General features: G+C 34.3%; 2 protein-coding genes across 2 annotated transcripts; both read left to right on the forward strand.

Moving 5' to 3' along the window:
* The first annotated feature begins 1,013 nt into the window (after positions 1-1,013).
* LOC111809296 (extensin-3-like) lies at positions 1,014-1,328 on the forward strand. The gene has a single exon (XM_023695739.1). The coding sequence runs from the start codon at positions 1,014-1,016 to the stop codon at positions 1,326-1,328; it is 315 nt and encodes a 104-aa protein (XP_023551507.1).
* A 17,956-nt stretch (positions 1,329-19,284) lies between these two features.
* LOC111809158 (extensin-1-like) lies at positions 19,285-20,894 on the forward strand. Its single transcript, XM_023695530.1, has 2 exons — positions 19,285-20,454; positions 20,626-20,894. The coding sequence occupies exon 1, from the start codon at positions 19,315-19,317 to the stop codon at positions 20,428-20,430; it is 1,116 nt and encodes a 371-aa protein (XP_023551298.1). The 5' UTR covers positions 19,285-19,314; the 3' UTR covers positions 20,431-20,454; positions 20,626-20,894.
* The last annotated feature ends 2,977 nt before the right edge of the window (positions 20,895-23,871 follow it).

The raw sequence follows: 23,871 nt of genomic DNA on the forward strand, positions 1-23,871 counted from the left end.
TTACAAGAGAATAATTGTATAACGTGTTCGTGTAATAAACTTAATTTCATATCATTATCAAACTCGGCACTATATATATAACGTATCTTAAAACATTTCTTAACGAGACTATGGATTTAAAGTTAATAATAAAATCAATAAAACAATGTGACAGAATATAAATCAACATGAATTTAAAAAAAAAAAAAAAAAAAAAAAATGACATGAATGCAGACCCTAGGTTTGGTCCTATAGTCATCATTGCGATGTCGTCATCCATACATGAGTGTCTTATCTTGACCTGAAAAAATTAAAGTAACACACGACTTTGAGTATTTTAAGAAACACTCCTTAAGTAAACATACTATTGGAAATGTATGCACAAGCAATCATGGAGGGACTCATCCTCTTATTAAAAACATTTCATAATCTTGAATTTGTAGTCCATAATAAAATTGGGCATATAGTACTTCTCTACATACGACTAACGTACGCGCATATGGACCTACAGGTAGACGTATACGTACTTTCTGGGTCTGCCCTTCAGCTAACACACTCTCACGCAGCCGAATCCTCGAAAGGAAAGAAGTCTGTATAATATCATAATATTGTAATGTACGCGTCCGTACTCACCATAACAGAGAAATATCTCAATGTACGTGAGATTTGTAACTCCACCAAATTAGAAAGATTTCTTCAACTCAACCCAATCCAAACTCCTGCACGTCCCTAATTCTAAATCTTAAAAATCTTAACTTTTTTCATACTCGTCAAATTTTGAAACAAATGAGATGGGTTCAATTATATGCATCGAAATGTTGGTAATAAAGACAAGAATTTAAGTCATATTGGTTGATTACGTAGAAAAGATGTTAAAGTTCCAACGTGACCAAATCATTACCAAAAACGAAATAGTATTCCAAGTCTATTTGCACCAAAAATATAGACATCTCAAAACTATACATCAATTTATTTTAAAACCAAAATTTTGTTATAAAAACATAGAACCTTAATTGAATTGGAAAGGGACCAAAATGGGGTCTCTAATATTGCCCTCCTTCTATCTCTTCTCCCTTCTCATTGCATTACTCTCTTTAGATCTCCCCTCAAAATTGGCTGCACCTTCCCTTCACCCATCTCCATGCACCAATCCTCATCAATACCAGCCTCCGCCGCCGCCTCTGCCGCCGTTTCCGTCTAAAAAACTCCCATATCCTCCTCCTTCAGTCTGCACGCAGCTCGCACCACCACCACCACCCAAGAACAGGCACAAATTCAAGCCTTCGCCGCCGCATCCTATGCCATGGCAAAGAAAGTTCACCCATAAATCACCTCCACCTCCTTTCTAACACACCTCGTGTGTTGCATCATATGTTAATTTGCTTACTTCTTATGTCAACCTAATATGAACGACCGAGATATTAATCATGTAAGATAAATTTCAAAAAAGATGTGAAAAAAATGTTATTTAAATTATCACGAGATATTTCATTTTATGTCACATTAAAGAACAATAAAATTTTATTTATGATAGTTTAGAGTTATGATATTTGATTAAGACTTTTATTTATTTTAAATTACATTTACATTAGTGGTTAATTATAGAATACATATCCGCTAAACTGTGAAAGTTACAACTCTCGGAATGACTCACCCTTATAAGGGAACGCCTCTCCAACTAACGTGAGATCTCATAATCCACCTCCCTTGGGTGCCTAGTGTCCGCGTTGGTACACTGCTTGGTGTCTGACTTTGATACCATTTGTATCACTTTAAGCCCATCGCTAGGAGATATTGTCTGCTTTGACCCATTACGTATTGCCATTAGGCTCATGATTTTAAAACGTGCCTACTAGGGAGAGGTTTCCATAATAATTTTTTGAATGTTCTTTATCATTTTTATGGCTTCGTGTCTGAGTTTTTATTTAAAATACAAAATAAGACTTAAAAAAAGCATGAGATAGTAGCATCAAAATGGGGCCGCTCTTTAAAGCTTTTGTTTGAATATGAACCAAGTGGTAACTAAAGAACACAACGACATTGCGGATAAACAAAAAAAAAAACAAGAAAACGCGTGAAAAGCTCAAACTTCCTTTATTGGCTAACCTTCCATGCCGTCTAGTTTGACCATGGATTCGGTTTTGACATATTAGACCTAGTTGACGATATAGATATTATCGGTTCTGGATCGTTACGTATCACCGTTACGTTTATTAGGAAGAGGTTTCCACACCTTTATAACGAATATTTTATTCCCCTCTCAACCCCTTGGGAGTCAGCGTTCTTGCTGGCACATCATCCAACGTTGATACCATTTGTAACAGTTCAAGCCCACCGCTAACAGATATTGTCTATTTTGATCCGTTACGTATAGTCATCCACCTCATGATTTTAAAACATGTTTGTTAGGTAGAGATTTTCACACCCTCATGAGTAATGCTTTGATTCCCTCTCACACCGATACGGAAAGTTGGGGTTGGAAGTGACGAGGAAATTAGGTTAATGTGTGTGAGAGAGTTGGGTTGGTGTGAGGCATTTATAAAGCAAAACCCATTGATGAATTAAATGCAAACAAACAAACAAACAAAAAAAAAAAGGGAAAGAATGGAGTGTCGAATAGCCTTTGTTTTAGTTGCATTAATCCTCTTCTTCAACTTCTCAATCCCCGCCGCATCCGCCGCCCTGCCTCACCCACCACCTTCTCTCTATCACACAAGAATTGTTCCTCTTCCGCCACCGCCACCGCCACCGCCACCGCCACTTCTACCGTATCAATATGAGGTGGTAGCAAGGAGAAGGCGCTTAAGTTCGCCGCCACCGCCCCGGTTCCAATGGCCAGGAAGGCCCACCCGTAAATCGCCCCCACCACCTTTCTAACACACTGCTACCCTTTGCAAGCATCACCAATTGGGAACTGAAAAACCACCTCCCATGGTTCTTTCTTTTTATCTTTCTATTTCTTAATCTCATTTTCTAATTTTTGTTGTGTTTACAAAAGAAATGATCCAATAAATTGAAATTAAAAAAAAAAAATAGTTATAATAGGAATTCACAGTTCTATAGATTCCATGATCGTATAGATATTATTGCAGACCCCTCTAATCAGAGTAGGTTAACTATTCGTCAATAGTCGAGTCAATCATACCCAGCAACTAAAAATGATATACATGTCCTCGATAGTCAAGTCGAGTTCATAATTAAAAGTTAGGTTGCAAACCTGTAAATTCTTTCAATAAGAGCATAGATAAAAGCAAACAAAACATACATAATATTGACGTTCTTTTCATCAATCAAGCTAACACAATTCGTAACAAATCTTTCACATTAAACTTTTTAAAACATGCTCCAATATAACCCACAACCATTTCTTAATCTAAAATTTTGAAATACTACTCAGTGATGGTCGGTTGGGGTCCATATATTATGAACTCTAAATTTCTCCAAACTCGTCAAAAATAAAAGAAAAGAATTCCATAAAAATCAAAATTAAATAGACCAAACCATGATTAGTTCGATTGGACCGGACTGATAGGTCCAACTAAATTGGGTTGGATCGGTCCAACTTACCCGATCATCCATAACCTTGGGAATAACATCCACGCGTGATCGTTGTTTCTTCCCGTTTCTTCCAACCTCAATAACTCATACTCCCTTTAGTCCAAACACGTCACCTTCAAACTCAAACTCATACTCCTTAGATCAGCCAAAATAGTTCGGAGAATCTTCAAACAAAACGCAACCAACCTTAGAAAAGCTCGAATCGTAAATTTTTAGCGATTAAACTTATAATTTAACGTTAATTTTCTTTAGATTAAGAATGCAAATGGGATTAATTTTATTTTTGTTTCTTTTATTCTATTGAGAGGGTGATATGTTTGACAAGTGGATGTTTTTTAGTGGAAGAAGACAAGTGGGTTCTGAAAACAGCAAGGAAGCATCATATTATGGCCACCCGTGACTATTACACCAAGTGGACAATATAATTAAATTATAAAAAAAAAACCAACAAAATTTTGAATGCCATTATAAACCAAAACCCATTAATGAATTAAATCCAAACAAACAAAAAAAAGGGAAACAATGGAGCGTCCAATGGCCTTTGTTTTACTTGCATTACTCCTCTTTTTCAGCTTCCCAATCCCCTCCACATCCGCCGCCCGCCCTCACCCACTTCCGCCACCGCCACCTCCACCGCCACTTCTGCCGCATCAATATGAGCTGCTAGCAAGGAGAAGACGCTTCCGTTCGCCGCCACCGCCGCCGCCCCCCAGGTTCCAATGGCCAAAAAGACACACCCGTAAATCGCCGCCACCTCCTTTCTAACAAACCGCTGTCCTAAAACCACCTCTTATGGGTGTCAGAGGGGAGGGCTTTTTAGGGTTTCTTTCCTTTTATTTTTCTATTTTTTAATCACATTTTCCAATTTTTGTTGTGTGTTTACTGAAGAAGATGATATAAATAATAAATATTTTTGTTCATTGCTGTTAAATTTTATGCTGTTTTTCACCCTCTCATTTTCACCGTGCTTTTTTACTTCCCTTCAACGTATTAAAACGCTTCTACTAGGGAAGAGGTTTTGAGGGTAATGAATGTTTTCTCGGTAAATTGTCATAAGTTTTTTTTTTATTTAATTTAGTTATTAACCTTTATGATTTATTAATTTTGTAACCATTCTAATATTAATCTTATTTAATTCCATAACGTTTCATTCAAACAATTGTCCCTATACAATGAACTTGTTCAGGAGGTTGTTTGATATCGAAATTTGATTGAGTTTTGTGTGTCACATTGTATTCTTGAGTGACATTTTACTGAGAGACTTTGCAGTGTGAGAGTGAGGTATTCACTTGTAATACTTTGATTATTAGTGATTGGTTGCTACCCGTGAATGTAAGGAAACTTTGATATGAACCACGACCAAGGAATTTCCATACCTCAAGGTCCAATTACAAGGATAAGAGCCAAGAAGCTACAACAAACCTTATACAGTTATATTCAAGCTATGGTGAGCTCATCAAAGGAAATTCTAGAAGACATTGGAGACCTCCCTTATATGTTATGCAAAGTTGAGCTTCAAGACAGAGATGAATTAAATGCACTTTAAGTTGCATTTAATGAACTCCGCTGAATTTATCAAATAGTTCGAGGATGACTAATAAGCACATTTTATTATTTGCATTATTTAATTATAGTTTAACTATTTGTTGCCATATTTAAGCTAGTTTTAAATACAGGAGTTAAGGTTATATTGTAACCCACCTGGGTTACTGTATTCCACCATTAACTAGCCATTTTAATACCGATGTTATGGTATTTCTCATTTACTAGCCCATTTAATTTTTGAGTTATGTATCACATATGTTAAGGTTTGTAAAAGCTGTATAAAGCCTTCTTTTCTTTGATTAGACATCAGATTTTGGAATTAAGAATAGAATTTCTATTTTAGCTTTGTTCAGAGCTAAACTTCTTTGAAATTCTTGTGTTTAGAACTTGCATGTAGAGTCATTCAAGTGGTATTGATCAAACCTCTTGTGGAGTTATTCAAATCACGAGTTTAGAAACGAGTTTTCTTTACTCTTGATCTTGATCATCAAGGTAATCCGTTCCATACTTTCCCTTGGGTTGATTTCCATATCAAACTTCTTCTCTCCGAACCACATAAATATCTTGGTGTCTGTAATGTCTCACATTGGTTGAGGAGGAGAACAAACCACAATTTATAAGGGTGTAGAAATCTTCTCATAGCAGACGCGTTTTAAAGCTTTGAGAGGAAGCTCGAAAGGGAAAGCCCAAAGACGACAAATATCTACTAGCAGTGGATCTAGGCTGTTACAGTGTCTCTTTGTGTAATTTCGTTCATTGTGGTTGTGAGTACATTCGTTCCAATTTTGCTACAACAATCGGTATCATATTTTTGTGGTTGTAGCATTTGACACACAATAGTTGGCTCACAGCCCGATATCTAATATGATACTATTTGTAACAACCTAAGTTCACACCTAGCCGATATTATCATTTTTAACTCGATTGTTACTTAACTTGGTTTAAGTGATATTAAATCATGTTGGAGTTGATTAATAAAATATTTAGTGCAACATAATTAAGGTAACTGCACGATTTTTGATGAATAAATAAAATACAATTGATTCTTTTTACCAGGTTTAAATTGGAGAATCTTTTGGAATTTGATATTTTTTTTTTTTGTTTAAGAAAAAAACAAAAAATTTCAAAGAAATACTGTTTTAGTTAATTAAATACCATAATTGTGTAATATAAATTGAGGAATGAAGTGTTGTTGTTCATCATCTAAAGCCTCTCTAATTTGGTATTGAGAAATGAAGTTTAATTGTGTTCTTCTTGCTTCTCTCGCCATGTCTGGCATTGAAAGAAGCCAATTCCATTGACCATCGGGCTTCTTCGCCGCCCACGAACAAACCACAGCCTGCAGGGCGTTGGAAGAGAGGATATCAATGGCCACCTCACGTCCAGCCAAGGGCGCCACCACCTCCTTACTTGGGGCATTATGGTATGGAGTAGGAACTGTTTTGATATCAACATTCCAGCATGCATGCACTATTTTAGACGTTCGTCCTCACTTTCATTTATAGTTTTGTTCTTCGTTTGTTGCATGGTTGTGGATTTTCATTTTTGTTCGTAAACCCCCTTTGTTTTGTGTCGTGCCGTGTCGTGTCGTGTTTTTCAATGCTTTTGCTGGTCTTGTTGGTTGGTGTTTTAAGTAATTTAGTTGTTATCTCAATTCTGTTTTGTGCGTAAAATGCTCGTAACTACATAAATCAGTAGTTGTGACACCTTAGTAAAGGAAGGGTACATGAATAAACTGAGACTACATACGAATCACAGCGGATAAAATGACTACGAACGACTTAAAAGAAATAAAAGTTATTACCATACTAACAATATGCTTACTTTATTGTAGCAATTCTACGTCGGATGATTTCGTGAAATTTTTTCTAATATACATGTGAAATAAATCTCACACACGAACGATAGAACGCTCTGATACCAATTCGTGAAAAAATACTATTTGCGTATTTGTGAAAGAGATGTCGAGGGTGGAGAAACAAAGAGACAAAGAACACTGAGTTTATCTAAAACCCTTTTTCTATTACTTCTCTGTATTCTTCTTACAGCCACCATAAACCTGTCATTATTCTTACCGCCTGTTCGCGTTTTTCTTTCACAGCTAACTTTTCAAATTAAACTCTCCTAACAAATTAACTAAAATTGGTGTTTAGCATTTAAAGTTTATTTAACAAAAACATGTTATATCGACTTGTGTTGGTCTATGGAGATAGTAGTGTTCACTATTAAAAAGCTAGGAACATAGGCAATGTAATCATACGTTCATGCATAACTCCCATACCAAGATTAGCACGGTTAATAATATTAGCCTAGATATTAATTACACGATCTTGACTATGAACTACAGATTGATTGAAATTGAAACCATTTAAGTTGAAAGTCATAGTGCTAATACCTAAAGCGGTGAACCAAATACCTATTACAGGCCAAGCAGCTAGGAAGAAATGTAAAAAACGAGAGTTGTTGAAACTAGCATATTGGAGAATCAATCGGCCAAAATAACCACGAGCAGCTACGATATTATAAGTTTCATCCTCTAGACCGAATCTATAACCTTCCTTAGCATATTCACTTTCTATAGTATCCTGAACGTAGGTAACATGAACATGTCGTAGGAAAATGGTAGGACTATCCGATGTCGAATTCAAATTTCGAATCCAAATCCAATTTCACTTTAACTCGTTTTCGGTCATTTGGGAGGTAACGTCCATGTAATTTAATAAAATGTTGCCTTTTATATATACCAAATGAGCCGGGTCAAAGTATATTTAATGTATTCCCTTGGGTAATCCATATATACAAACAATATGATTAAAATAATTATATAATTTTAGCTAACCTATGTTGAATAATTTGGTAACCCCCTCATACAATAATAACATTATAATTTAGAAATTATTAAACATGTTATCTATATATATATATATATATATATATATATATATATATATGTATACATATTTTAATAATTGCTCTGACCAAGTTGGAGAGAAATATGAAGCAGCCGCCGGGAGTGGTTGGTGTGGTGCGACATTATATGAACCCTAAACCAAACCCCAATTTCGCATTAAACACACAAACCACTAAAAATGAGGTCTTCAATGCCTCCTCTCGTTTTCGCCGTGTTAGCCGTATTAATCCTTTCTTTGGGCTTCCCCTCCGCCGTCGATGCTCGCTCTTCTCGTCACCACAGAAAAACTCTTCCACCACCACCGCCGCCGCCGCCTCCGCCATGTGGAAAGGCCACAAATCCGTCACCACCGCCGCCCAAATTTCAATGGCCTCCTGATTTTGTCAGAAAGTCGCCGCCGCCGCCGTTCTAGATATGTTGCATGCATGTAATATTTATACATACTGAATAATTATTGGATTTAAATCTGCCATATTCTACCTTATGTTGATAAAGATCTATAATATATAGTTTGTTTCTTCATATAAACTTACTATTAAAGTCTTAAATTCGTTACTTTTCGTAAAAGGTCTATCTATCAACTTAAGCAAACCCTAGTTAGTCGGGTTAAATTGTAACAACTAAGTCTACCGCTAACAGATATTGTCCTCTTTAGGTTTTCACTTTCAGGTTTTCCTTCGGAATTTTTAAAATAGAGAGAAGTTTCTATACCCTTGTAAAGAATGTTTCGTTCCCCTCTCCAACCGATGTAGGATCTTACAATCTACCATGCTTCGAGGTTCAGCGTCCTCGCTGACACTCGTTCCCCTCTTCAATCAACCAATGTGGGATCCCACAATTCACCTTGTTTCTGGGCTCAGCGTCCTCGCTGACACTCATTCCCCTCTCTAATTAACCAATGTGGGATCTCACAATCTACCTTGTCAGGATCAACGTCCTTTCTAACACTCGATCCCCTCTCCAATCAACCTATGTGGGATCTTACAATCTACCTTGTTTCAGGGCTCAGCATCCTTGCTGACACTCGTTCTCTTCTCGAATCGATGTGAGATCTAAGTTAAATATTATGTTTTTAAAAGTCAAGGTATCAAAAAAAAAAATAACTTAAAGAGAAAAACAATTAATTGTACAATTAACGACTCATGCTTAAGATTTAGAATTCAAGCTCGACATCTAATAATCTTGACATTCTTCTTAATCCCTTGTGACACGGTCACAACATAAAATTACTCTAACTAAAACATGTTTAACCATAAAATTCTTATGATTAAACCACCGAGAAAAGTAAGGTGCACGCCAATGCTCACTCTTCTCTTTATCACAGAAAAACTCTTCTTCCATCGCTGCCGGTGTCGTCACCGCCGCCCAATTTTCAATGGCCTCCCAATCACGTTAGAAAGTCGCCACCACCCCCATTCTAGATATGTTGCCAGCAATATTTATACATCATCTTTAGACTAACTCTAAATTTGACCGTTTTTTTAATTGGTGATCCAAATGTTTAGAATAGGATTCACTACTCAATTCAATCCCTCTGTATTCTTCGAGTTGGGTTGGGTTGGGTTTAACCATTGAATTGTTCGTTTTATTTAATTATTTAAAAGAAAAACCCTATTTATACTTAATAAATATTATATCAATTAGATAAATCACAACTCATCACTAACCTCTATTACAATTAACCTCTATTACAATTATATAGGAAGAAGGGTTGATACCCAAAATTAAAAGTCAAGGTTTGAATTCAATGAAAATGGGAACTGGTTGTAATCAAAGTCTTGTCTATATTTGGTTGAGAATTGACCAAGTTTAACGTTGACTTGGTGTTTGTGTTTCAAAATCTCACTTTTATAACCCTAATTATATTTTAAACTATTGACTTTACACTAATTAATTTTACTTCCCATTACATATCAATCAACAACCATACCTTAAATGCCACAAAAAAAACCTTATTATTTCAAAATTTTTAAAAAGTTAAAAAAAGAGTAATAATGAAAAAGGGTATTTTTAAACATTAAAAAAAAAAAAAAAAACTATTTTAAAAGTTACTAATATTTTTTTAGAATCAAAGTATTAACGGTTTCAATAAAGAAAAAAAGTCGAAGGTATTTATATTAATTTAGCCGTTTTTGAATGAAGACATGAAAACGTGGACATAGTCACATATTTTCGCTCACAATTTTGCCTATAAAACCCCAAGTGGGAGAGGTTTGTTTAAGACACAGTTTGTATGATCAAAATGGGGTATTCCATGGCTAATCTATACATTGTTATTTTGGTAGCATCTATTGCTGTAAGGCCACCGTCGGCAACCACCGCAAGCGCCGTCGTTGACCCTTCTCCTCTGCCGCCGCCAATCTACCATTCAGCTTCTGGGACACTATCATTTGGCCGTTCTATCAAAATTAGCCTTGAAGAGAAGGCAGACGAATCTGAACCACCACCACCATCATTCAAGGTTAGAAGGGGTCCCAGACGACCATGGCCTAAGAAACCTGTCGCCAAATCGCCACCGCCTCCATTTTAGGACCATAAACTCATTTACACATAAGGTGTTCTTAAAGTTGGTTATGATTCATTTATTTATATTTTATTTTGTATTTGAGTAACGTCTTTCCATTTAAAACAATATTGTAAAATAAAAAGTGTTCATTATTATTTTTTATACACGTTCGTTATCGAATGCATCCTTTCCCAGCTTCTCTAAGTTTCTACACTCTTATAAAGAATGTTTTAATATTTCATTCCCCTTTTCCAACAAACTTAGGATCTCACAATCTAGGTTTCAACCAACGTGGGATCTCACAATTTCCACACCCTCGTAAATAATAAGAGATATCTCACAATCCATCCCCTTGGAACCAGCCTAGAACGTTTCGTTCCCCTCTCCAGCCAATGTGAGATCTCACAATCCATCTTTCTTGGGGTCCAATGTTCTCACTGACACTCTCCTGTGTCTGACTTTAATACCATTTGTAGCAGATATTAGAGAGAGATTTTCACACTTTTATAAAGAATGTTTCGTTCTCCTCTACAATCAATGTAGGATCTCACAAGAATATCTATGTTTTTTAGTAAAAAAAAATGTTACCAGAATTTCATAAGTATTTTGAGCTAATGAATTTTAAATATCGATTATTGTGCCACTTAAGTTTTATATTGGTAAAATAAGCTTTTTGAAGTTGACTTCTTAATTACCCTAACTAGGTTGAAAAATTAAACAAAGTAATATTTGATTATATTCAAGTTGAGCCGGTCTTTGTCTTATGAATATAATATAAACTAATATTACGCAAAATCTCTGAATATTTACACTCATTTTTATTTTACTAGCTCGTTCTTACGACGATGTTGTTACTTTCAGACAATGTCACATATTATACTTCGCTCACAAGTTTTACAAGTCGATACTATTTTTTATCGAAATAATTACGGAGTCACAAATTGAATATTATTAAAGAAAGGCAAATTTGCCTTTAAAAGCAAGTAGGAGAGGTTTGTTTAAAAGGCAAAAAAGGAGGAAAAAAGGGGAAATGGGGTATTCGACGGCCAATCTAATGTTAGGTATTTTGGTAGCATCCATCGCTCTAAGGGTGCCGTTGGAAGCCAGGGCAAGCGCCATGGTTGGCCCTTCTCCTCTGCCACCGCCGACATGCCATTCACCTTCTGGGAAGCTATTATTTCGCCGCCCCATAAGAGTTAGGGTTACAGAGAAGGCTAGTGGAGAAGATGAAGCTGAAGCACCATCGTCCAAGGATGAAAAGGGTCGCAGAAAACCATGGCCAAAGCAACCTGTCCCTAAAGCGCCACCACCTCCATTTTAGGAGCCGAAACAAAGTGACGCTCGCATAGTATGCCTTTTATCGTATACTTTTTATATACATCAACCATTAAGTATAGTTCAACTGAACTACTGTTAACACTATGTTCTAACTAAAATAACAATGCATGCCAAAGTAAGATGTTTGAGAAAATATGATAAAGTGAATAGTGTTGGTTGACCGCCGTCGTGAATTCAATATAATTTTTTTTTTTTTTTAGATCGAACAAACTACAACGTTCTATATTGTGTCATATTTAATTTTATATGTTAATTTTTTTTTTTAATTTGTTGCATTTTATAATTAAATAAACTTTATGAAATGAAATTCTCCGACCAATTTAACGAATGTCATATTTATTTAGTATTCAATTCGTGTTGAGTTAGGCAAGTGAGAATAAAGAGCAACGATAGATAGTATACAGATTGTTAGACGAACACGACTCTCCACAATAGCATGATATTGTTCACTCTGGGCATAAGCTCTCATAGCTTTGCTTTGGGCTTCCCCAAAAGGCCTCAAACGAATGAGTTAGTATTCCTCACTTGTAAACTCATGATCATTCCCTAAATTAGCCGACAGATATGAATACAATGAATTAGTTCTAATCGACCTTATCGACCCAAATGACGGTGTCACAAGGGACGAGGAGAACATACTTGACTTTCGGAGAATTTGATTCCTAAATCACCCTCCAAACTATTTTAAGGTAGACTCTTTCTACGAGGTTTTATTTGTCTTTTTAATATTCATTTATTTATGAAATCAAATAAGGTGGCATTATTTTAATCAGAATTTTAAACATAAGTATATTATAATTTATGCATAATGTTTAATATAAAAAAGGATTTTTTTTTTAACAAACACGAAATAAAAGCAAATCATTAGTTTGAAAAATTCAAATAATTAGTATTTTTTTTTAATTCCTTTTAAACTGTCAATTCAATTTAGTTGGTGGAAACATTAAAATATTAATTAATGTTACGAACTGAATTAAATAAACTTGATGCACTCCATTTCTCATTTGACAATATTAATTATGTTGACAAAATTAACCAAAATGAGATTTGACCAAGTTTTAATTCATATTTTATTTTATTTTTAATTATCTCCTTTCATTTCTAAATCCAATTTTTAAATAAATATTCATCAAATTTATATTTTCATAACATTTTAAATTGAATTTTAGTTTAACAATAATATGGAACAAAATTAAAATTATATTGTAAATAAAATATTAAAAATTTGAAAAATTATTTATATACCGAACATGTGTAGTTAGTTAATTCATAATCAGAAACACAGTGAACAAAAATCCGGATGGCGGCGGCGGCGGCTTGGGCGGCGTGCCTAGTTTTTGGGATTTTAGCGGCGTCCATTTGTCCAAGCTCCGGTCAGTCTTCTCCTCCACCGGCGCTCCAACGTGAAATGGTATTGAGTCAGGAGAGTTCTCCCCCACCATGGCTGCCGTCGAAGGAGTCTCGCCTAAAACCATTCCGGCGACTAAAAGCTGACCGGGAAGATAAGTGTCCGAAAACATCTGGTAATAAAGGAAAACATCCGGAGAGAAGTGATGAACCTTGGCCAAAGTGCGCCTTACCTGCATCGCCGCCACCTCCGTTCTAGATCCTGCTTGCACTTACAAGTGGTACACATTGCTTTATGTTCTTAAGTATGTTCTTTAAGTATTTATCCTAATCTTAATTCCGTGTCAAATGTTCGAATTATATTTCACATTTGGAACCCGACTCCTAACTAATTTCTCCAACATTCCTCCACCCGCCACCCCGCAGCTAAGAGTACTGAATCATAACGGTAAAAGTTCACGATCGACAGATTTTGTCCTCTTTAGGCTTCACTAGAAATAGGTTTCCACACTGTTTCCATATTTTTTCCCTTCTCCAACCAATTTGTAATCTCACAATCCACTGCCTTAGAGAGTCTAGCCTCCTCGGTAGCACATAGCCCGATATTTGGCTCTTATAACATTTGCAACCACTCAAACCCACTACTAGCATATATTATTCATTTTTACCCCGTTACGTATCACTATCAGCCTCACGGTTTTCTCACCCCTATAAAAGATGCTTCATTCTCCTCTACAGCCGATGTGGGATCTCACAATTCACCTCCTTTCAGGGACCAACGTCCTCGCTAACACTCATTTCCTTCTCCAATCGATGTGAGACCCCCCAATCTACCCTTTTGAAGCTTAGCGTCCTTGCTGGCACACTGCCTCATGTCACTCCCCTTTGGGGCTCAACCTTCTCACTAGCACATTATTCAGTGTCTGGCTCTAATACCATTTGTAACAGTCCAAACCCATTACTAGTATATATTATCTCTTTGAGATTTCGATTTCCTCTCAAGATTTTTGTAACGCGTTTACTAAAGAGAGGTTTCCACGAACTTTTCTCTCCTCCAACCAACGTCAAATCTCACCATTTCGGGGACAATGATATATCGTAATCATTGGTTAAGGAATAGGTCGTGATAAACGATTAGCAGCCGACACGCTTCGTCTTTGAATCGCCACCACCTCCCTTCAATATCGTGACACTCTCCTAATGTCTCGATGCTATCTTCTCAAATTTTGAAGCCTATTTGTGATTCCAATACATTACATTAGAAGCTTAACCCAATTGGGCTTAAGATGCCTACTTAAGCAATAAACTAAATGGGCCTTCCAACAACATTAATACTCATAAATACATCACAACACCCCTTTTATCTCAAAATGGCAAAATAGGTCACAACAATTAATACAACATTAACTCAACTCAAACTCTAACCCCCCGAACAAACCAGATATACACAAATCAACCGATACTACATCTAAATAAGAACGACTCTGAGTATAAAATGACTAAGAAAAATTTAAAACAATTGAAAGTCACTATCTATACCAATAACGTCCTTTATAAGATACAAACACGTGACCTTCTCTAAAGCTTTCTCATTTTCTTCGGCTATTTCACTTCACCAAACAAAACAAGACTCGTTCAACACTCCATCAAGGTTGAAAATATGGCAATTCCATTACTTTAATCACATCCTGTGTTTTAAAATTTCATTAAATTTTATCTTCCCTACCTAATTTCTTTGCCACGTATGTTTTCAAATCATCCTTATCTTTAAAATCATTATTAATATTAAATCGAGAAAAAAAAAATCAATTTTGACCCTAAATTTGTCGAGTTATATAAATATTTAGCAAATATTATTTGAATTTTATTTTAATTTCGTAGAAAATATTAATAAATAAAGAGACAACACAATAATAAATTTGTATAAAAAAAAAAATGATATTAATATCCAAACAAATGCGGCATTCGGCATTCGAAATCCATATGGAGATCTATTAAGAACGAGAAATATGAATAAAATTGAAATATTGAGAATAAAATAAAATATACGGTAAAGAATATTAAGATATATACTTTAAATATTATTTCTCAGCAAAATCGGATGGCATCTGGAATGACATATACCAACCCCGATATTCATATATTAAATTCCATCATAATGTTTACATCTTTTCAATCATTTCAATTAGTTTTAATACACAAAATCAAAACCCATCACTTATGAACATCGCAAATAATTCATTACAATAATGTTCTAACTTTTACTACTAACAAAAAGGACCTATCAATGCTTGCCACCTGTCCACCCATATTAAAAGTTTGTAGAGACATGTTGCACACATTCACCTACATGATTTTAAATATATAGAATACAAAATTGATGATTAGAAACGTCGAGACCCTCTAAAGTTTTGTCACCCTACTTGCAAATTTGTATGTCGTATTTGTCGGTTCATGGGCTTGAATCTAAAGGAGAAGTACATGAATAAACCGATATCATATAGTGGGATCTTGATGATAGGATTGAAAGTCATTCTCTATACCAATAAGGTGCACGTTTTTTTTTTCGATGGGTCAATCATAAAACTCTATGGTTAAGCGTGCTTTACTTAAAGCAACTCTTATGTTGGTTTGTGAGGATAGTCTTCACTCTTAAAAAGCAAAGATTAGATGACGTGACCATGTCGAAGGAGAATACTAGGACCATCAGGTATCAAATCCGAATCTTAAGCATGGACTGTTACACAGTGATTACGGGTTTGGATTGGTACACGAGGCTCTAAACTCTTGTTTTGGAATAGGGTTCGAAGAAAAATTGAGAAATTCGAAAGGGGTTGATCGATATGTGGTTTGATGTTTATGATATATTTGATTGTTGTTCGGGGTAATCAAGATTTTCTTGTTTGGTTTCTTTTAGTTAACGTGTATTATAAGAATCTAAATAAATCGAACCCAACATAACGAGAAATATTAACAAAAATTCCGAGAAATATATCGAATTTTGCATTTTTATGTAGGTGGGATATTGGAAAATTGATATTATTTTTAAATCGATTGTTTCTTAAACCCTTCGAAATTTGAATGTTAATTATAAAAATTAGTGTTAAAAAATATTATTTTGACGTAAAAAATAATATTATATTAAAGTATTAAATCATTACAAATTAAATTCCTTTAATTTTAAGTAAAAAAAATATATATGAAAATTTCAAATTCAATCTTAATGATTTAAGAAAATGGGCATTAAAGAAATGACAGCCACCACAACTTGGAGTTATTTAAATAATTAAGATTGGAAAATAATAATAATAATAATAATAAAATATATATGTGTTGGATAACTGATAAGAGCTGAAATTAAAGTCAAAAAGGAAAAAAGTTTAAAAATAAATAAATATTTTTAATATTAAATTAGGCGGATTCAGTAAACCTTATTTTAATAATATATATATATATTTGTGTCTCAAAATTATTACCTATATTAATAAATGCACCATTAAAAAAATTTCGATGCAGGTGAGTGAAAATAAAACAGGGTGAAATGACTTATATAGGTCTGTAAAAATAATTTTTATCGTAGTTTTGCGTTGAATATATAAATTTTAAATACTAAAATATATATATATATATATATATATATATATATATATATATATATATATTTTTTTTTTTTTTTATAAAAAAATATGAATATGAGGCATGCTTAATTATTTTAATATTGAAATTAGATTTACATATTATTAAAACCCAAATTGACCCTGATGAGTCAGATTTAGACCTAATTTTTGGATAAGAAATTGGGGGAAGTAAAAGAATTATAATTTGACAGCTATTTTCAGATAATAATATTGAAAATAAAAAATTCCACACATAATTGACTAATTCTGTAACCACTCCTTTTATTTATTACTCTATTTTTTAAAATTATTTTATGGATTTTCCCCATAAATTAATTTATTATTACTCATATATATTATATATATACCAAAGGCCAAAAATGTCATATGTTCATATTGACGTTATAAAAAACAATTGGGAACTCATTGACTAACAACTCATTATGAAATAATTATTAATTAATTGAGAATAAATCACAAGAAAATATTTATGAATTTTTGTCCTCTTATTCCACCTTTATTTTTTTTAAAATATTTTTTTAATTATATAAAAATTTAATTTATAAATCATATGCCTTTGTTTGGTCTAAATTAAACTTTTTAAAATAAATTTTGAATTATACTTATATAACATTTTTATATTTATTAACTGATTAAGATATTTTATTTTTATATTTTTTAATTATCAAAAGGTTAAATTATACTCGAACTTTTAAAGTGGTTAAAAGAAAAAAAAAATCTTTAAAATAAAGTATGAAATTAACCTGAGAACTAACGAATATATGATTAGAAAGGTTGCACGATATTATTTACAATAATTTTTTATAATAATTTAAAAGGTTGACTGCAAGTGCGGGTATGACCCAAAGGATGATTTGTCAATCCAGCGTAAGGAAAAGCTTTCGCATGTAGTTAGGCAAATTCTTTCTTCTAGGACTCGCGTATAGTTTCAACTAAGGTGCTCCCAAACAAAGATTCTCGGGCAAGGCTTGAAATCAAATTCTGTTCAAACGCGAGGACGAAGTGGCTTAGTGAGAAGAAGGGACGGTACGCTGAAATGATGAGTTGCGCTTACGCCTGAATTACCTACTTTTTTCAATCCGCGCTTACCTTACAAGGTGCATGATTGTTATCATTTATTTTATTTGAAAGATACCGGTAAATTATTTATAAAATAAAAATTTCAATGATTTATGTACATAGAAATAAAATTCATTAATTTGTGAAATATATATATATATATATATATATATAAGTAATTGAAGTTTATAGTTTATTAAATTGGAGAAAAGTAGGAAGATGAGAGTAGTTGGAATCAACCAAACAAAAAGATAAAGGTGTTTTTAATATATTTTTTTTTTAGAAATAAAGTAGTTTTACAAAATATCAAAAAAAAAAAAAACATTAATTTTTAAATATAAAACATAATCATCACATAAAAAATAATATTTTTAGGTAAATCATTTACGTAATAGACTATTCCCCAAAACCTAAAATCAATAATTTAATTTTCGGAAAGTTCAAGAATTATACATGAGATCTCACGTTAGTTAGAGAGAGGAATAGACATGTTTTAAAATCGTGGGTTGACAGCGATATATAACGGGTCAAAGTGAACAATATCTGTTAACAGTGGGTTTGAGCAGTTACAAATGGTATCAGAGCCAAACACCGAGTGGTGTGCCAACAAGGATGTTAGGTCCCCAAAGGATGTGAATGGTGAGATCCCACATGGGTTGGAGAGGGAAACAAAGTCTTCCTTATAAAAGTGTGGAAACCTCTCCTCATGCGGGTTGGAGAAGGGAACAAAATCTTCCTTACAAGGGTGTGGAAACCTCTCCCTAGTCAACACGTTTTAAAACCGCGAACGTAACGAGCCAAAGTAAAGCTATGACAATTATCGAAAGTATTGACATGACAAAGTTAGTAATCGATCGATATCAATATACTATATAGTACTTGAACACGTAAACCATATGAAGCACGAACACAATGGGAAGTGGTTTGGAATGGGAAAAGAAAGAGACATGAGTAGTAGCAAGGTTTGAATAGTAGACATGGAGTCAAACAAGGCAAGGCCATGCAAGCAACCCTACAACTTGGACCACAGCCATTAATCCAATCTTAAAATTAGACGAAGAAAAAGTCAAGCCGCCTGGTCCCACTCCCATCAACCCTTCCTAAATTCATCCAACCCCACCCACTTTCATACACTATACACTATCATTTTAATATCATGCATCAGACTTAGAGTGACATAATTTAATTAACATTTGGTGTAATATTCTAAGTTTAGTCCTATAATTATTGCCAAATCTCACATCTTTAATGCCCAAAATCATATATTATATGATTATTATTATTATAACCCTATGTCGTCTACCGACAATAGTAGGTGTGTGTAACATTAATTTAAATTCACCCTAGCTGTGAGTGAGTAAAGTGGGTAAAAGGCTGAAGCTATATAAAGGGGAGGGGAGGTGTTGTGGAAACCCACCAATCCATTCCTTAGGATGGGAAAAATGGGATCTTCATGGGCTCCTCTCCTTTTTGGTGCCTTTCTTGCTATCCTTTCACTAAACTTGCCATCTACCACGAGTGCTAATTATGTCTATGCCTCGCCTCCCCCGCCCCCGAAGAAGGTATACTACCCGCCTCCTGTATACCATTCTCCACCACCTCCCAAGAAGTCTTACTATCCACCTCCGGTTTATCACTCTCCGCCACCACCTAAGGTGTACTACCCACCTCCTTTTTATCACTCTCCTCCACCTCCTAAGAAGGTGTATTACCCACCTCCGGTGAAATCGCCGCCACCACCGAAGGTGTACTACCCACCTCCTGTTTACCATTCTCCACCTCCACCTAAGGTGTATTATCCACCTCCTGTCTACCACTCTCCGCCACCTCCTAAGAAGGTGTATTACCCACCTCCTGTTTACCACTCTCCACCACCGCCTAAGAAGGTGTACTATCCACCTCCTGTTTACCACTCTCCTCCACCACCTAAGAAGGTGTATTACCCACCTCCAGTCTACCATTCTCCACCACCACCTAAGAAGGTATACTACCCACCTCCCGTGTATCATTCTCCTCCACCACCGAAGAAGGTATACTACCCACCTCCCGTTTATCATTCTCCCCCACCACCAAAGAAGGTATACTACCCACCACCAGTCTACTCTCCTCCACCACCTAAGAAGGTATACTACCCACCACCAGTCTACTCTCCTCCACCACCTAAGAAGGTATACTACCCACCACCCGTCTACTCTCCTCCACCACCAAAGAAGGTTTACTACCCACCTCCCGTGTACCATTCTCCACCACCACCGAAGAAGGTATACTACCCACCTCCAGTGTACCATTCTCCACCACCACCAAAGAAGGTATACTACCCACCACCCGTCTACTCACCACCACCACCTAAGAAGGTATACTACCCACCTCCCGTCTACTCTCCACCACCACCGAAGAAGGTATACTACCCACCACCCGTCTACTCACCACCACCACCTAAGAAGGTATACTACCCACCACCAGTATACCACTCTCCACCGCCACCAGTGTACCACTCTCCACCACCACCCGTCTATTACTACTCATCACCACCACCTCCACACTACTAGGAATTAAACGCTCTTTATACCAAGGTAATTTACCCACCAAATCTCATTGTCTTTTTTCCACGTAAATAACACAAAATTAAAACATGTTACTTTCAATCCACATAGAAACGTCACAATAAAACTTTTGTTGCCCTACCACTAAATTTTGGACTGTTCTTCATTTATTAATTTATTCATTTGTTTTATTTGGTGCAGGAAGACGAGATGAGAATATATTATTAAGATGTGGAAGTCAAAATAAGAGTGTTCGTTGAAATATTTGAAGAACAGTGTGAATTTTAGTTTGGTGTTTCTATTTTATCGCAAATATCATAATTAATGGAGTTTTTTTTTTAATTAATGTATTTCCTTCTAAGACATATTCCCATGTTGTCTTTGTCTCTACCTTATTTTTCTCAAACCACACCTTATTATGCTTTCTTTTATGTTTACATATCTCAATAAATGCATTCCAACTTTTCTCATCCCAAACTTCCATTTCCTTCTATTAAAAAATTACGATTAAGGGTATTATCGTCAAACTGATATAGACTAATACATCGGTACAAGACATGCATAAAATTTAAAACGTTATCAAAGTTTGAAGCCTAATTGAACTATGTGTTAGTTTGAATGTTCCGACGTCTGGTTTAATCGGTATATACAATATCATTTTCAATTGAAAAAGATTGTAAAATAGAGCAGAGATCGACCTATCTCTTGCTATAATAACGCCACCTAACTCGTGTTTGCTTTTCGAAGCGTTGCCCGTGACTCAACATGCATAGTTGTACCTTCCCCAGCCCTTACTCAACAACTAAGTCAATAGGTTAGCAAAATGTTCCTTCTTTCGACATAAATGAAAGTCGGTTCTTTTTATTTTTATATGGTCAATCCAATCATAAAGGGCCCCATCCACAATAATTGCTATCAACTTTCGGGTCGGTGATTATTCTATGCCAAACACTCGAGCTAAATTGTCATTTTTGACTTTATATTAACATTCGTTTTTTAATTCGAAATCTAAACTACTTATTTCTTCGTTTAGAATATATATTAATAAGTTATTTTAATTTTTATTTTCTTAAAATTTTCTACATCGGACAAATCATTTCAATTTTATTGTGTCAACTTTATTGTGAATGTAGAACGGGTTTAGCCGATTTTGAAAAATCATCAATTCTAGTAAAATAGAGAATAAATCCCTAAAATCAACCACAGTTTCACTCACAACGTTAATCATTTTTTGAAGGACAAATCTTTAAAAATTTCTAACAAAAGTTTAGACCTAAAACGATGTCGTGATGATTTAAAATGGGTTGTGATCTAAATTTTTGTTCAAAATTTTAAATAATTTTTATTCCAAATATAATTGCGGGACGTTCATAAAAGATCGAAGATAATAATATATTTTTTAAACAAAAGTAATTTAAGAATATAAAATTGAAAGTTTAATAATATGAGGAAAATGCATTGTAATTTAATTATGGCATATGAATGGAATCCTTTACAATTTGTTTTTGTCCCAAAAATGATTCTAAAGCTTTTGAATAATATCAAAACAAATGGCAAAGGAATTTTACTTTACGAACCCCACACGTTTTCAAGAAAGTAATATTGTCGTATTTGATGACTTTTATGCTTTGCCCTTTTTAATACTCCTCAAATTCGACACTCTATCATGGGTACACATCTATGCCACTTCGGACATCCTCGAATATAAATACGATCGTCTCATTAAAATATGGATTGTTGTTCACTTTTAGGGTTTTACTTAGGTTTTCTATTAAAAAATAGGTCGTTTTTCGATTCAGTACATTCTACGCGTGTTTTTTAATTGAGTTGTATCTGGTTGAGATATATTTTGGACTTAGCCCAGTTACTCAATTGTAATTTTTTTTTTACTCAACGGATTTTCTTAAATAATGAACCCAATTCAACCCAACTGTAAAATATTTAGACGGGATTAGATTGTTTGGGTTGGTTATTTAATTTTTTGTTTTATGAAAAATTAAAATGTTAATCGGTAAAATATATTTTTGTTTAGAATAAAGATTTATTACACCATTTCAATACATGTTTTGAAAAATTACATTCTAACGACTTTAAAATAAATAAATAAATAAATTCATTTATATGAACTCAACCCAACCTAAATAAGTTATAACTCAACTCAAATTGATGGGTTTAATTGAGTTGATCGGGTCTTTTGAGTCATCCGTTCTCTAGAATATTTTTATCTTAAACGAATTGATCCTTTTTTTTTTCTTTTCAATTGTATATTATCTCATCTTCCTAAGATACATAAATGTAGATTAAATAACATCAACAAGTTTTGAATTATATATATATACATAATTTGTATCTATTTTAAAGTACTAAATTGTGAAAATTTTATCGATCTGAATTGTAAGCCGTTGTGATCGTATATATTGATGGGGTATGGTTGAAAAGTGGGGTTAGGTTCACATGCATACATCAAACCTCACTTTGTCCATTTGAGAACAGAGAAGAAAAGGAAAAAAAGGGACGACAGTTGTTGCTATGAAACAACAAGAAGAATCCAAGTGGGATCGATTATATCAAGAACAATAGCAAAAACGCGTTCTAGAATCATTCTACAAAATTAAGAAAAAGTTGTCTTTGAGATGATTTTACTTTTAGAGTTTTCAAAAGATTAAAGTAGACATTTGAGAAAGAAAACTTCGAGATGCTAATTTTACTTTTTAGGATTTTCAAAAGATCGAAGTAGACATTAGGAAAAACTTCGAGATGCTAATTTTAGTTTTTAGGGTTTTCGAAAGATCAAAGTAGACATTAGGAAAAACTTCATGATGCTAATTTTATTTTTCAGGATTTTCAAAATATCGACTAGACATTAGGAAAACTTCGAAATACTAATCTTTGATTGTTTCCTATGAATCTCGAAGTTATGTTTTTCCTCTCTCTTATATCAAATAGAGTTATATATTTTTTGTTTATTTTTATTGACACAAGTGAACTTAGAACATGACTCTACTATCATTGGTTAAGAATGGGAACGAAACATCATTTCTAAGGGTATAAAAAATCTCTCCTTAGCGCATTTTAAAACCTTGAAGAGAACTCCAGACAAAAAAGCCTAAAAATGATAATATATACTAACAGTAAGCTTAAACGGTACACAAAAGCAGACGTATATTCAAACTATTTTAATGGTATTGGAGTTGGTTTTCTTGGGGAAGAGGAAGAACATAAACTTTAATTATCTTCAAATTCAAAGAGAAGCTTGCACAAACAAGGCTGCAACAGACCAACTAGGCTAATCATATTTTCAAAGAGAAGCTTGGTGGCTTTCCCTTTGGGTTTCCAGAAGACTAATCATAGTCATATAAATCTTGCCCATTTCCCTTGCAATGTGCAGATATTGTCTTAGGGAATCATTTCTATTTTAATAACCTAAAGCTTCATCGACTAAGACAG

This window comes from Cucurbita pepo, chromosome LG13 (assembly GCF_002806865.2).
Source record: "Cucurbita pepo subsp. pepo cultivar mu-cu-16 chromosome LG13, ASM280686v2, whole genome shotgun sequence".
Classification (NCBI taxonomy): Eukaryota; Viridiplantae; Streptophyta; class Magnoliopsida; order Cucurbitales; family Cucurbitaceae; genus Cucurbita; species Cucurbita pepo.

Coding starts and splice junctions, on each gene's coding strand:
- LOC111809296 (XM_023695739.1), top strand. CDS start 1,014: ATGGGGTCTCTAATATTGCCCTCCTTCTATCTCTTCTCCCTTCTCATT.
- LOC111809158 (XM_023695530.1), top strand. CDS start 19,315: ATGGGAAAAATGGGATCTTCATGGGCTCCTCTCCTTTTTGGTGCCTTT.